At 44.3% G+C, this 16,153-nt stretch overlaps 1 protein-coding gene across 3 annotated transcripts in view; it reads left to right on the top strand.

Moving 5' to 3' along the window:
• Nucleotides 1-1,048: 1,048 nt before the first annotated feature.
• The window catches only part of IFNGR2 (interferon gamma receptor 2), a 40,719-nt gene continuing 25,614 nt past the window's right edge, over nucleotides 1,049-16,153 (top strand). Inside the window, exon 1 of one of the 3 annotated variants that reach the window (XM_038386848.2) lies at nucleotides 1,049-1,639. In XM_038386848.2, coding sequence (XP_038242776.1) covers nucleotides 1,570-1,639 — 70 coding nt within the window. In that variant the 5' untranslated portion in view covers nucleotides 1,049-1,569. Of the gene's footprint in view, nucleotides 1,640-1,911; nucleotides 1,949-16,153 lie in introns of those variants that run through there. The other 2 variants (XM_038386847.2, XM_043508383.1) reach the window with 2 other exon arrangements.

Here is a 16,153-nt window from a genome sequence, read left to right as displayed (position 1 = left end):
AGGGACTTTTTAACCACCTGATGCAAGATTTTCTCACTTAAACCACAAATATATACCCAATACTGCACACTCCTCTGTAAGCTTATACCATGTGTGGTCATGATAACCAGAGCATGTGTGTCTTTATTTCTGAAACCATAGAATAACTAGAGCACTACTAAATAAATTGCATGTAGTTGGCACTTTTGGCCTCCTCATTAGTACTGCTTCTATTAAATCAGGTTCATCTACAGCATTCCAGATCATTCAGAAGTTTGGTTTTCTGCCAGTTTAAAGGAAAAAATCTACCCCTACCTGAGGTGGCCCTGCAATGGGATTTTGCACACCCTAGGGCTGTCATCCACAGAACTGGATCGGCCTATTGTTGGATTGGGGCCTACAATTTTATTCTTCATCCATTATATATTTTCTCATTTTACCGGGTTATAGGGTGTGCTATAATATAAAACAATGCCTTGTAAACACTATTTTGTTATTGAATTTACTATCCGGACTTCTATTCTATCACCACCTGCTTTCACATGTTCATACTATAATTCCCCATGTTTGGTTTTAGTCTAAAGATGAACTTTTCTGTAAACTTCGAGCAAGATTCCCTCACGCATTTGTATCGTTTCATAAAAGGAGAGGCCCTGTAGTCTAGTACGCTGGCTGGGAGCCTGGGCCTTAAGAGCAGGAGTTTGGCTGGGTGTCTCTGTAAACCAGGAAGAGGGTTGATTTTACGGTTACCAGCCCTCCAGGAACACCGCAACCACAACTAGGAAGCAAATAACCGGGCAAAAATGCATCAGGAGGCCTCGGTGCTTTTCCTCGCGGGCAGGGTCATTCTCCCCCGGGGCTCAGCCCCATCGGAGCTGGCTTGGTTCGGAACGTGCCTGATGCGGGCTCCTAACAATGAGTGGCCCAGCCCGGCACGCTGGCTGCGTCCCTGCGGCTCGCTGTGGCCCAGTCCCCCGCCCCGGGCCGGGCTGAGGGCTGGCGCGCCAGGAAGTCCCGCAAGGCCGCGGCTTCTCTCAGCCGCCGGGGGGGAGGGGGGGGCTGCTGTGCCGCAGCGACCCGCGCCGGCCCCCGCCTGCAGGGGGTAATTGGGCGAAGGTCAGGGGCGGACGCGCAGCAGCAGCTGCCGCTAGAACAGCCCGGCCCGGCCCGGCCCGGCCGCCGGGGCTCCGCGGCCGCGTCACGGTTCGGGGCGGGAGCCCTTGAGCGCCCCGCTCCCCCTGCCGCGCCGCCGCCGGCGTCTGAGCAGCCCGCGCGGGGGTCCCCGGCTTTGCCAAGGGGGCGCTGGGCCGAGCCGCCGCGGGTCCCGGGCTCCCCTATCCCGCCGCGGCTCCTCCCTGCCCAGGAGCCCCGCCAGCCGCCGCCCCGCCCCGCACGTGGGTCGGGCCGGAGGTCTGGGAAGAGGGTGGCCCCGGGCGCTGCGCCCACATCCCGGAGAAGCAGCGGAGCGGTGACCCGCCCGGGCTCCGAGCCAGCGTGACGGAGCTGGGGTGGCGGCGGGCCCGGGGCGTGTGAACGGCAGAGTCTCCCCCCCCCCCCGCCCCGCTCCTCGGTCAACAACAGCCCCCGGCCATGCCGCGCCCCGGCGCCGCGCTGCTCCTCTGCCTGCTGCTGCTGAGCCGGCCCGAGCCCCTCGCCGCAGGTAGGTGCCGTGAGCCCTGGGGCGCCCCGGGGCTGTGCGGGCCCTTGCAGCGAGCGGGGGGGACAGGACAAGAGGGGGAGGGGGGCTTGTGTTGCTGCAGGGTCCCTGGTCGCCGGGAAACCAGCCCTCAGTAGCCATCTGCCTGGGGCGATTCCTTGGCTTGGGGGGGCTCCTTAGGGGTGTGGGGTGCCCCAGCGCTGGGGGGGGGGGAGAGCTCCTCGGGGAGGTTTCAGACAGTGGTTAGTGGGAAAGCCCCTGGGGACGCATTTCCCTGCGCAAACCGATAGATGAAGCCAGAGATGTGTTACGGTGAGCAAAAGTCTCCCTTGATTTTCAGTTCACGCCTCGGGGAAATCCTTTGCAGGGAGGGCGGTGGGGGGGGATGTATGTTCTGGGGACATCGCTCGCCTTTATTTTTATTTTCAAACTTAATTGCTGGTTTTAAAATGCGTTACTGTATTTCGTATAGACTACAGGCAATTCTCCTCCCCTAGGAAGTCTTGACACTTGCTAATTCATAAAAATGCTCTGTCTATATACCCAGTTTTCAGAGTAGCAGCCGTGTTCGTCTGTATTCGCAAAAAGAAAAGGAGGACTTGGGGCACCTTAGAGACTAACAAATTTATTAGAGATTTATATAAATCTCCCCTCTGTTTTTTCCACCAGATGCATCCGATGAAGTGAGCCGTAGCTCACGAAAGCTTATGCTCTAATAAATTTGTTAGTCTCTAAGGTGCTACAAGTACTCCTTTTCTATATACCCAGTGATACACAGTGCTTGTACCTGGGGACTGGATTTTTGCTGTTCTAAAACTATAGTAGAGCCAGGCCGTCTGTGGTAGATAGGCCTTTTCCCCTTTCTACGGGTGGTTTTTTTTTTTTTTAAATACGTCTAAGCTATGTATCTCTTTGGATTTCAACTTGTCTGAAAACATTTTACTAATTGAAGGTTTCAGAGTAGCAGCCGTGTTAGTCTGTATTCGCAAAAAGAAAAGGAGAACTTGTGGCACCTTAGAGACTAACAAATTTATTTGCGCATAAGCTTTCGTGAGCTACAGCTCACTGCATCGGCTGCATTGGGTGGAAAATACAGAGGGGAGATTGATATACACACAGGGAGAACATGAAACAATGGGTTTTATCATACACACTGTAAGGAGAGTGATCACTTAAGATAAGCCGTCACCAGCAGGGGGAGGAAAACCTTTCCTGGTGATAAGCAAGGTAGGCCATTTCCAGCAGTTAACAATATCATCTGAGGAACAGTGGGGGGTGGGGTGGGCAGGGATAAATAACATGGGGAAATAGTTTTACTTTGTGTAATGACCCATCCACTACCAGTCTCTATTCAAGCCTAAGTTAATTGTATCCAGTTTGTAAATTAATTCCAATTCAGCAGTCTCTCTAAAACCTCTCCAACGCATCATCAAGGATCTACAACCTATCCTGAAGGACGACCCATCACTCTCACAGATCTTGGGAGACAGGCCAGTCCTTGCTTACAGACAGCCCCCAAATCTGAAGCAAATACTCACTCACCAGCAACCACACAACAGAACCACTAACCCAGGAACCTATCCTTGCAACAAAGCCCATTGCCAACTCTGTCCACATATCTATTCAGGGGACACCATCATAGGGCCTAATCACATCAGCCACACTATCAGAGGCTCGTTCACCTGCGCATCTACCAATGTGATATATGCCATCATGTGCCAGCAATGCCCCTCTGCCATGTACATTGGCCAAACTGTACAGTCTCTACGTAAAAGAATGAATGGACACAAATCAGACGTCAAGAATTATAACATTCAAAAACCAGTTGGAGAACACTTCAGTCTCTCCGGTCACTCGATCACAGACCTGAGGGTGGCTATCCTTCAACAAAAAAACTTCAAAAACAGACTCCAACGAGAGACTGCTGAATTGGAATTAATTTGCAAACTGGATACAATTAACTTAGGCTTGAATAGAGACTGGGAGTGGATGAGTCATTACACAAAGTAAAACTATTTCCCCATGTTATTTCTCCCCTCCGCCCCCCCTTCCTCAGATGTTCCTGTTAACTGCTGGAAATAACCTACCTTGCTTGTCACCATGAAAGGTTTTCCTCCTCCCCTCCCCCCCCCCCGCCGCTGCTGGTGGTGGCTTATCTTAAGTGATCTAATTGAAGTAAGTCATTCTTACTTACGGGACATCACGTCACAGAGTGCCGCTTGGTTATCCCAGTATCAGATGTGGAAACCCCTGTTGCAACTCTTGCCTTGCTGCTAGCTGTTCCAGTATCCTCCCAGGTAGGAGCTAGAAAGTGAGAGGAGTGTATTATTAGTTTGCCTACCAGCTACCCCATGCTTCCCAGATGTAATTTTGCTTTATAAAAAATGCTAGCAGGCTAAATGTTGGATACACTTTGAGACACAAAACTATGTTCTGATATTCAAATTGATAGAAAAAATCAACGAAATTTAAATGCTGGAAAGGAACTCATTGATCTGAATTTTGTGCTTTAATGCAGCGTAGCAATATTTGAATAATATGTAACATGGTGACTCAGATGAATGCAAAACAGATGCAAAAAAGGGCCATTTAAAATGGTGTTTGTCTCGCCTATGAAATTCATTGTTCTGTTTTATACTTAGCAGTGTTTGTCTGTGGCTGTGGGTGTATTTTTCTGTATGTTTGTTTTAACTGTGTCTCATTCCATGGGGACATCTGTTTCAATAATGGCTGGCACACTTATTTTGCATTTATTAATTTGGGATGTTTTTAATCCAGTTGACTTGCAGTTGCATTCTTCACGATCTCAGACTGTCGTAAACAAAACCAGAAAATACTCTTTGAAATTAGAGGCAGTTTTGTATAGGCGATCATTTATTTGTTCTTTGGATTTTTGGTTATTTTTTGTTTTGTATGTGAGTTATCGGATACTAAAATTTGAGTAATGATCATTAAGTGCCACAGAAATTGAGACCTAGGATAATACAGTGGCGCCGCTTTTAAAATATAAACCAAAGTAAGCAAGGTACTAGACTTCACTGTGTAATGTGGCCCTATTATGGTGTCTTTTCCTGTATCTCTAGTAAATATGGGTAATGTAAACCAGATTCACCTTTTATTCCAAAACAGTGTTACAGTGTTTAAATGTGGATAAATTCTAGTTCTGAGAGAACATAAAAGTAAAAAATGGAATTTGACTATTATGTTTAGGGTTGGAAGAATTAGATTTTTATCAGTAAATGTCAAACATTGATTTCAGCATATAAACACAAACCAACAAAAAAATTTCCCTCAATAATAATTGAAATTTACAGATAGGCAAAGTAGGGGAAACGCTGTTTGAGAAATTATTAGTTTGATTTGAGGATATTTACTTTGTATATTTTTGGTGAGATGTTGACAGTTTGTGTTTTTACAGTTTTAAAGTTTAACAGCTTTAACTTTTTGAATCTCAATGTCTGTCATTAAATAACTATTTTCTGACCTCCATCTCAATTTTCTGCAATTATGAAAATTGAAAATTCAAAAAAAGCTTTAAATCTATTACTGAAATTTTCAACAAATAAAAATTGAACTCTGCCTAATTATGTTGCATAGATTTCTGACTCCTGAATTTCTATTTTGTGTCACTGCCTAAATCTAACTGCACTTTGAGGTATTGCTTCTCAAAGGCGATTATTTTGCTTCATGATCAAGTTCATGATCTGCCTGAAATAAAGAACTAGAATTAGACTGTCCATTTTGATGGATTTGCTGCCAGGTGATACAATGTTGGAGTACGTACTTCAAACCTAAACTCAACCTTAATTATTACCTAAAACCCTCTATCTTTCTTTTTTACTCTTACATTCACTTATTCATATTTATCTTATAGTATCTTTAGTGTTCTCAATGGTGAACATGGGGAATTACTTTGAGGGAAACAATAAATCTTTAATTGTATCTGGACTGTATCAGAAGTTTCTGAAGTCCAGAAACAAATAACTTGTTCCTTCCTTTGTAAATGCTCCTTTTTCTGAGAGAAAAGTTATTTTAAAATGACACCAAATGTGGGTCTGACACATTACAAACATATAGCAAGTTGAGGTTTCCTGGCCACAGCATCTTGCAATCTAAATTAAATTGAACTCTCTTCAGACATTCCTTTTTCAAGAAGACTTAAGTTCTGGATGCTTGGAATTATATTTTAATAACCTTGTATTTGTTTTTAAAAAGAAAATGCTAAACATAAAATGATCAATTCCATGGAAATGAAAAAGTTGTTACAATAAAGTACTGCAGATTTAAATGAAAATTAAAGCAATTTAAATCAGTGCACCTCAAACTCCTCATCTCCAGCTGTACCCAGAGCCCTGCCCCCCTCACACACCCCAAACCCCTCATCCCCAGTTCCTTTGGCTCACGGGCATCAACAATTTTCTTCAATTGGGTTTCCAGAAAAATGTTTGAAAACCACTGAGTTAAAGTATATCCTCCTATATACATTTATTTAAGCAATTTATATAACTTAATATTTTCAGATTCTTATTAATTATACATTTTTAGTAGTTAGAAAATGGTAAATTATATATTGCTTATTTACTAGATAATTAACTTTTTGCTCATGATTTGTGTCAAGCTGCATTAGGATGGTAATTTGAATTTAATTAAACGCATAAAACAACATATACAATTTCTTAACACCCCTAAATGTTTTGCATACATAAACTTCAGTGTTTTTTCCATGAACAGAAGAGTACGTTTTCATGGTGGGTGGAGTCATAAATAATCATAATTTGATAACTGAGCCAATCGGAGTTGATTGTAGGGAGAAGCTATAAAACAGGAGTATGAGACCACCCAAGTGAGGGGGGGTCAGTGGATGGTCCTGATGAGATACATGATGGTGTCTCCTGGAGTCAGAGGCCAGCTCTCTATGATAACTTTGCCAGTCTGTTGCACCCAGTAGCACAGCCCCTGGGTCCCCCACAAGATAGAGCCTTTAATACAGTACATATGTATTGTGCCATATTTATAAAGTTTGACCTCAAAAGTTAGATGTTTTCCCCCGATTCTTTATATAGAAGAGCATCCCCTGTAACTCTAATTCAGAGGGTTTTTTTGATAGACACTCATGGATTCAGCATATTTAGTTTTTATTTAAATGTTAAAAGATTTGGGCCTTAATTTGTTGTACATTAAATTCAAATTTCATTTTAAATAGGTTTATTTTTAAACAGAAATAATTTAAATATCAAAATAAAAAAAATCCAGTTTAAATAAAAAATATTTTTCTCCCCCCACTCCCCAATCAGTTTTTATCCACCCTGAAAATTACACCCACCTTATTTGGCACAAAGCTCAGAAGACTCCTGTATAGAAATGACCTCTTACTATGTATCAACTGTCAAATTAAAGGTTTTGATTAAAATAGTCATTTCTGAGCCTACTGTCTGGGACAGTCCTGTTTCTGAATAATGGTGTTGCTTCATACCAGCAGTATGTGAACCCAGTTTTGTCAGGAAAAAAAATCAGTTAATTTCCTTCCTCTTTTGTTGTTTCAGTAACAGTCCAGAAAAAAATTAGCATGTGCATTTCACACCATCAGCATTCTTGAATTGTCACCTATCTTGTAGAACTAGTTACCTCATATGGTTGGCTAAATGACTTAGCTGATTATACAAGATACTCTGCCATGTGCCTCAAACCAATAGTGAGCCCTAGCTGTTCAAGTATTCAGGAGTTTGCATGATACCATGTGTCAAGGTTCCTTCCCCACTCTGAACTCTAGGGTACAGATGTGGGGACCTGCATGAAAACCCCCTAAGCTTATTTTTACCAGCTTAGGTTAAAATGTTGTACCCCAAGGTACAAACTATTTTACCTTTTGCCCTTGGACTTTATTGCTGCCACCACCAAGCATCTAACAAATATATAACCGGGAAAGAGCACACTTGGAAACGTCTTTCTCCCCAAAAATCCTCCCAAACCCTACATCCCCTTTCCTGGGGAAGGCTTGATAAAAATCCTCACCAATTTGCATAGGTGAACACAGACCCAAACCCTTGGATCTTAAGAACAATGAAAAAGCAATCAGGTTCTTAGAAGAAGAATTTTAATTGAAGAAAAAAAGTAAAAGAATCACCTTTGTAAAATCAGGATGGTAAATACCTTATAGGGTAATTAGATTCAAAACAGAAAATCCCTCTAGGCAAAACCTTAAGTTACAAAAAGACACAAAAACAGGAATATATATTCCATTCAGCACATCTTATTTTCTCAGCCATTTAAACAAAAGAGACTCTAACGCTAGATTACTTACTAAGTTCTAAGACTCCATTCCTTTTCTGTTCCTGGCAAAAGAATCACACAGACAGACCCAGAGCCTTTGTTTCTCCCCGCCTCCAGCTTTGAAAGTACCTTGTCTCCTCATTGGTCATTTTGGTCAGGTGCCAGCAAGGTTATCCTAGCTTCTTAACCCTTTACAGGTGAAAGGGTTTTTTCTCTGGCCAGGAGGGATTTAAAGGTGTTTACCCTTTATATTTATGACACCATGATTCAAGAAAAGTTTGCTCTTTATATTTAAGCAAAGGATTCTCAGCAACCTTAGAAATATATACTAAATAGCAAATGTAACTATGCTGTGAACACCATTTAAAACTCAATTTTCATTGATTTTATGACAGCCAGCCCTGCCACGGATGGTGAGTTCATATTGTGCATGATTCCCCAGAGTCACAGTTGCCAACTTTCATGTGGTAAATAAGCACCCCGACTTTCACAGTAAACCAAAAATCAAGCTAATCCTATTTCAGATCAAGGCCAAAACAAGCCAATCCGTAAAAACCCCAACACACTGTGATTAGATCCCCCTGATGTGCAGTCTGGGACTGTGGTGGGCCCACTGTGCACCTGTGACTCTCTTCGCCACGCCCCTTGCCCCTGCTTGCTGGGAGCCAATCAAAAAAAGAAGCTACAAGCCAAAAACTAGCCAACAGGCAATTCACAAGCCAATTAAGCCAAAAACAAGCCCAATTTCTGCATTCCCCCCCCCCCATGGGTTTGGCGTGTCTGCTCAGGGTATGCTATACTGATGACATAAGTGAACTGCAGTCATGTCAAAGACGTTTTTCCCCTGTATTGGCCATTTTTGCATGTTTAAAAAGACAACATTGCAAAACCAGGTAATGTTGTAAAATTCTATACATATCAGAGGCCCTATAGGCAAGTTTTTTGGTTAACGTCACCAAGAAAAATATACTCTGGGGTGTTGCTGTGAGACTGGGCACTAAGGAATTATTATTATTTATTTTAATACGCTAATATGCTAAACGTTCCTGACTAATGGGACTATGTGGCGTGTTACACAAAGTTATTGGAACTTCATTAAAACTGGATGGGAATTGTTTTACAACACACTTTATATAGGTTGTATTGTACTTTGCAATTTCTTCAAAGTGCTGTGGAAAAATGCTAATTGTTAGCAAGCCTAATAGATTTTTATAACTATTTTTTCTCTGAAGACTGTCTGTGCTGATGCAGAGCTTCTCCCGGCATAGGTACTCCACCTCCCCAAGAGGCAGCAGCTATGTTGATGAGAGAATTCTCCCATCAACCTAGCGTGTCTACAATAGGAATTCGATTGGCTTACCTGCATTGCTTAGGGACGTGGATATTTCACACCTCTGAGCAACGTAGTTATGCCAGCTTAATTTCCTGGTGTAGACTCGGCCTAGGTCAATGGAAGAATTCTCCCATCGACATAGCTACCACCTCTCGGGGAGGTGCATTGACGACAGTAGGGGTTGGCAACCTTTCAGAAGTGGTGTACCGAGTCTTCATTTATTCACTTTAATTTAAGGTTTTGCGTGCCAGTAATACATTTTAACGTTTTTTAGAAGGTCTCTCTCTATAAGTCTATATGTTATATAACTAAACTATTGTCTTCGTATGTAAAGTAAACAAGGTTTTCAAAATGTTTAAGAAGCTTCATTTAAAATTAAATTAAAATGCTGATCTTAAGCCACCGGCCCGCTCAGCCCATTGCCAGCCTGGGGTTCCATTCATCTAGGCTGGCAGTAGACTGAGCGTGGCCTGCAGCCGGGACTCCGGCTGGCAAGGGGCTGGCAGCCAGAACCCCAGGCCGTCAGCAGACTGAGCGGCTCAGCTCCCTGCCGGTCTGGGGTTCCGTCCGCTGGCCCCTGCCAGCCAGGGTCCCAGCCGCAGGCCATGCTCAGCCCACTGCCGGTCTGGGATTCTGGCCCTGCCCATGTAGAGTGGGGTACCTACCTTCTCCCTCGTTCTAGCCCATTATCTTCCTCTCTCTCTCTCTCTCTCTGCACTGAGCTGAGGGTGGGAGTGCACTGAGCACAGGGCTGGGGGTGAAGGAGCAGGCTGAGGGTTGGGATGTAGGGTCTGGCCAGGAGCTAGAATGAGGGAGGGGGGCTCAGGGTTGGGGCAGGAGGTTTGGGTGTGGAGTGTTTACCTGGGCAGCTCCCATTTGGTGCGAGGGGTGCAGGTGGGAATGTGTGGGGGATGCAGGAGCTCCCGTTTGGTGCTCAGGATGGGGGTGGGAATGTGGGGGGGTGCAAGAGTCAGGGCATGGGGTATGGGAGGGCTGGGTATGTGTGGGGGGTGCAGGAGTTAGGACAGAGTGGTGGGGGCATGTGAGGATGGTGCAGGAGTCAGGGCATGGTATGGGGGGGCTGGGGGCGTGTGAGGGGGTGCAGGGGGCTCTGAGCACCCCCAGGACCCTAGTCCACACCCCCAGCCTCCTGCCCAGAGCGGCTCACAGCAGGGGGCTGGAGGGGATAGGCCCTGATTCCACATACACCCCCCCCCGTCTCCAAGGCTCCGTCTCCATCTCCTCCCTGAAGCAGCAAGCACGCTGCAGCTCCACTTCTCCCCCTCCCTCACCATCAGCTGATGGGTGGCAGGGCGGGAGGAGAGGAGGGGCAGGAACCCAGCATGGTGGGGGAAGAGGCGGGGAAGGGGGGACCTTGCCTGCCTTGCAGCAGCAGCTGGCAGGACCAAGCTTCTTCACCCTGCCCCCGCGATGGGGGGGCCACGCAGGATTTTTAATGGCACGCTGCTGCCTGCAGCAGGTCCCAGCCTGGGTTCGGCAGCGGGCTGAGCGGGGCCGGCAGCTGGGACCCGACAGGCAGCAGGGTGCCGTTAAAAATCGGCTTGCATTCCGTCTTTGGCACGCCTGCCATATGTTGCCGACCCCTGGGCTACAGCAACAGGAGAACCCCTCCTGTAGTTCTAGTGAGTGTCTAGACTCTACACTGAAGTGCTACACTGACTCAGCTGCTGTGCTGCAAATGTGCGGCTATAATGTTTTAAATGTAGACAAAGCCTAAGTGACTATATGAATGTGAGATTAATCATTTGCATGGCATTTCTTTATCCCAAAAGACCCCAAACTGACTTTCAAATTTTGATGAGCTACCTCTGGAGCCATTTCTGGAGTGGTACCCAGCTTGAATCGTGTTGCCCATGTGTAGTAAAATACAAATTGAAAACAGGAAGTGAATAATAAAACCTCTAACTGGAATTTTAGAAGAAATATAAACAGGCACAACATAACTTACCTTATGGGAACTGGCCTACTATACAGGGTGTTATGCAATGATATGGGATTTTCAATAGTTATATTATTGTTTTGGTTTCAAACATACATCCTCACAAAAATTATGCTCTTTAGTACATTGTCATTAGAAGGGTTATGGCAAGATCTGATTACCCAAAATAAAACACGTGGTCTCCCCTGGATCAATATAAAATATTTATTGAAAACAGTTTTTGAAATAAAATAGAAATTAGTACAGCTCTGAAATTGTCAAATACATATTAGGCATATTAGTCACAAGCATGATTAAAGAATTAGAAAACATGATTTATGTAATGACAGACTTAAGGAGCTTGATCTATTTAGCAATGAAGATAAGCCAAAGGGATGACTTGATTACAATCTAGAAGCACCGATGTGGGAAACAAATATTTAATAATGGGTTCTTCAATCCAGCAGGGAAGGGTATAACAGAGTGCAATGTCTGGAAGTTGAAGCTAGACAAATTCAGACTGGAAATAAGGCATATATTTTTGACTGTGAGGGTAATTAACCATTGAATAATTTACCAAGGGTTGTGGTGGATTCTCCATCACTGACTATTTTTCAGTCAAAATTGGATGTTTTTCTAAAAGACACTTTCTAGGAATTATTTTTGGGAAGTTCTGTGGCCTTAATACAGGAGGTCAAACTAGATGATCACAATGGTCCTTGGAATCTGTGAATAAGTCATGAACAATTCATAGGAAGGAGTTGTAGACCAAGCTGGATGAGCAAGCATCTTAGAGAGGTGATTAAGAAGAAGCAGAAAGCATACAGGGAGTGGAAGATGGGAGAGATCAGCAAGGAAAGGTACCTAACTGAGGTCAGAACATGTAGGGATAAAGTGAGACAGGCTAAAAGTCGAGTAGAGTTGGACCTTGCAAAGGGAATTAAAACCAATAGTAAAAGGTTCTATAGCCATATAAATAAGAAGAAAACTAAGAAAGAAGAAGTGGGGCCGCTAAACACTGAGGATGGAGTGGAGGTTAAAGATAATCTAGGCATGGCCCAATATCTAAACAAATACTTTGCCTCAGTCTTTAATAAGGCTAAAGAGGATCTTAGGGATAATGGTAGCATGACAAATGGGAATGAGGATGTGGAGGTAGATATTACCATATCTGAGGTAGAAGCGAAACTGAAACAGCTTAATGGGACTAAATCGGTGGGCCCAGATAATCTTCATCCAAGAATATTAAAGGAATTGGCACCTGAAATTGCAAGCCCATTAGCAAGAATTTTTAATGAATCTGTAAACTCAGGAGTAGTACCGAATGATTGGAGAATTGCTAATATAGTTCCTATTTTTAAGAAAGGAAAAAAAAGTGATCCGGGTAACTACAGGCCAGTTAGTTTGACATCTGTAGTATGCAAGGTCCTGGAAAAAATTTTGAAGGAGAAATTAGTTAAGGACATTGAAGTCAATGGTAAATGGGACAAAATACAACATGGTTTTACAAAAGGTAGATCGTGCCAAACCAACCTAATCTCTTTTTTTTTTTTTTTGAAAAAGTAACAGATTTTTTAGATAAAGGGAAATGCAGTGGATCTAATTTACCTAGATTTCAGTAAGGCATTTGATACCGTGCCACATGGGGAATTATTAGTTAAACTGGAGAAGATGGGGATCAATATGAACATCAAAAGGTGGATAAGGAATTGGTTAAAGGGGAGACTGCAACGGGTCCTACTGAAAGGCGAACTGTCAGGTTGGAGGGAGGTTACTAGTGGAGTTCCTCAGGGATGGGTTTTGGGACCAATCTTATTTAATCTTTTTATTACTGACCTTGGCACAAAAAGTGGGAGTGTGCTAATAAAGTTTGCAGATGATACAAAGCTGGGAGGTATTGCCAATTCGGAGAAGGATCGGGCTATTAGACAGGAGGATCTGGATGACCTTGTAAACTGGAGTAATAGTAATAGGATGAAATTTAATAGTGAGAAGTGTAAGGTTATGCATTTAGGAATTAATAACAAGAATTTTAGTTATAAGTTGGGGACGCTTCAATTAGAAGTAACGGAAGAGGAGAAGGACCGTGGAGTATTGGTTGATCATAGGATGACTATGAGCTGCCAATGTGATATGGCTGTGAAAAAAGCTAATGCGGTTTTGGGATGCATCAGGAGAGGCATTTCCAGTAGGGATAAGGAGGTTTTAGTACAGTTATACAAGGCACTGGTGAGACCTCACCTAGAATACTGTGTGCAGTTCTGGTCTCCCATGTTTAAGAAGGATGAATTCAAACTGGAGCAGGTACAGAGAAGGGCTACTAGGATGATCCGAGGAATGGAAAACTTGTCTTATGAAAGGAGACTTAAGGAGCTTGGCTTGTTTAGCCTAACTAAAAGAAGGTTGAGGGGAGACATGATTGCTCTCTATAAATATATCAGAGGGATAAATACAGGAGAGGGAGAGGAATTATTTAAGCTCAGCACCAATGTGGACACAAATACAAATGGGTATAAACTGGCCACCAGGAAGTTTAGACTTGAAATCAGACGAAGGTTTTTAACCATCAGAGGAGTGAAGTTTGGAATATCCTTCCAAGGGAAGCAGTGGGGGCAAAAGATTTATCTAGTTTTAAGATTCTACTTGATAAGTTTATGGAGGAGATGGTATGATGGGATAATGGGATTTTGGTAAGTAATTGATCTTTAAATATTCAGGGTAAATAGGACTAATCCCCTGAGATGGGATATTAGATGGGGTGGGATCTGAGTTACCCAGGAAAGAATTTTCTGTAGTATCTGGCTGGTGAATCTTGCCCATATGCTCAGGGTTTAGCTGATTGCCATATTTGGGGTCGGGAAGGAATTTTCCTCCCCGGCAGATTGGAGAGGCCCTGGAGGTTTTTCGCCTTCCTCTGTAGCATGGGGCATGGTTGACTTGAGGGAGGCTTCTCTGCTCCTTGAAGTCTTTGAACCATGATTTAAGGACTTCAATAGCTCAGACATAGGTGAGGTTTTTCACAGGAGTGGGTGGGTGAGATTCTGTGGCTTGCGCTGTGCAGGAGGTCGGACTAGATGATCAGAATGGTCCCTTCTGATCTTAGTATCTATGAATCTAAGTCTATGGATATTTGATATTTTGACATTCAAATGAGAAGACAACCTTTGAAAAGCATAAATGCCATTGCATATGCTGTGAGCAAGTCAACTGCAAGATTGCATTGAGAGGGAAAAGATGGAAAAACTAATTGAGCCAAGGTATGACAGTTTTTTTAATCCCATCTGTCATTCTATACAGAACAAAACTCAATGCTTGGGGACCACTGTAACTTTCAATACTTTAATCCATCTTCATTGATTCAAATTAGAAAGCTAGATGCTTATATGGGATCGAAATATTAGGAAAAATAAGGACATAAGGATGGCCATACTGGATCAGACCAATGGTCTATCCAGCCCAACACCCCATCTCCTGACAGCAGCCAAGCGACACATACCTCAAAGGGAATGAACAGAACAAGGCCATCATCGGGTGATCCAGCCCCTGACGTCCAAAGTCCCAGCATCTCGCAATCAGAGGTTTAGGGACATCCAGAGCATGGTGTTGTATCCATGACCGTCTTGGCTACTAGCCATTGATGGACCTATCCTCCATGAAATAACATCTACCTGATCTACAGCTGAAAAGTGCTATATAGGAGCCAGATATTTTATTTTATTTATATGATGCTTTTCATCAGAAGATGTCAACGTGCTTAAATAGTGTAAAGAACAAAGTCAAGTGCACAAAAGTTAGGAAATGCCAGTATTAAGGTTGCCTGTGCAACATTAATTTGGCCCTTTTGTGCATATGCATTATGATACAGTCTTTAATTACATGATCACACTTTTTTCCCACAGGACCCTGCCTCATTCAGTGCACTGAATAGACGGTGCCCACTTAAAGAGCCAGCTATTCAATATGTTCTCTCCTTACTGTTCCAGTGTGGCCCCATGCCATATGTCAGAGGTGGGCAAACTATGGCCTGTGGGCCATATGCGGTCCACGGGACCGTCTTGCCTGGCCCTTGAGCTCCCAGCTGGGGAGGCTAACCCCCAGCTCCTCCCCTGCTCTCCTCCCTCCCCCGCAGCCTCAGCTCACTGCGCCACTGGCTCAATGCTCTGGGTGGCGTGACTGGCTTCAGCTGGTAAGGGAGCGGGGGGTTGGATAAGGGGCAGGGGGGTTCTGGGGGTCAGTCAGGGGGCGGGGAGCAGGGGGAGGTTGGATGGGGCAGAGGTTCTGGGGGTGGCAGTCAGGGGATGGGGAATGGTGGGGTTGTATAGGTGTGGGAGTCCCGGGGGGTCTGTCAGGGAGCGGGGTGTGGATGGGGTTGGGGCAGTCAGGGGACAGGGAGTGGGGGGGTTGGATAGAGTGGGGTCCTGGGAGGGGGTGGAGGGGACAAGGAGCAGGGGCAGTTGGATGGGTCAGGGGTTCTGAGGGGGGCAGTTGGAGGTGAGAGGTGGCGGGGGGCCAGGCTGTTTGGAGAGGCACAGCCTTCCCTATCCGGCCCTCCATACACTTTGGCAACTCTGATGTGGCCCTCAGGCCAAAAAGTTACAGTGCCATAAGTACTACACATTATTCAACCCCTACTCTGAAGACAGAATTATTGATTTCCTTATGTTTTTTCTGTGGCATTCATTGTGTACTTTACAAAGATAAATTAAGTTATTTGCACAATACTGCTGAGAAGTAAGAGGGGGTATTATCTCCAGTTTACAGATGGGAACTGAGAGAGAGGTTAATATGAAAAGTATGCATTAATTTTGAGTGCCCAATTTGAGATGTCTAGGACCTGATTTTTTCAGAGTACTTAGCATCCAAAGCACTTCACCCATTGACTTCAGTTTGCAGTTGTGAGTGCTCAGCACTTTTGCAGATCAGACCCTAGTCTCAAGTTGAGCACCCAGAAAATGAGGAACACACAGTTAGTGAC

Source organism: Dermochelys coriacea, chromosome 1 (assembly GCF_009764565.3).
Source record: "Dermochelys coriacea isolate rDerCor1 chromosome 1, rDerCor1.pri.v4, whole genome shotgun sequence".
NCBI lineage: Eukaryota > Metazoa > Chordata > Testudines > Dermochelyidae > Dermochelys > Dermochelys coriacea.
The sequence above is the reverse complement of the archived record's forward strand: the minus strand, read 5'-3'. Positions and strand labels throughout refer to the sequence as shown.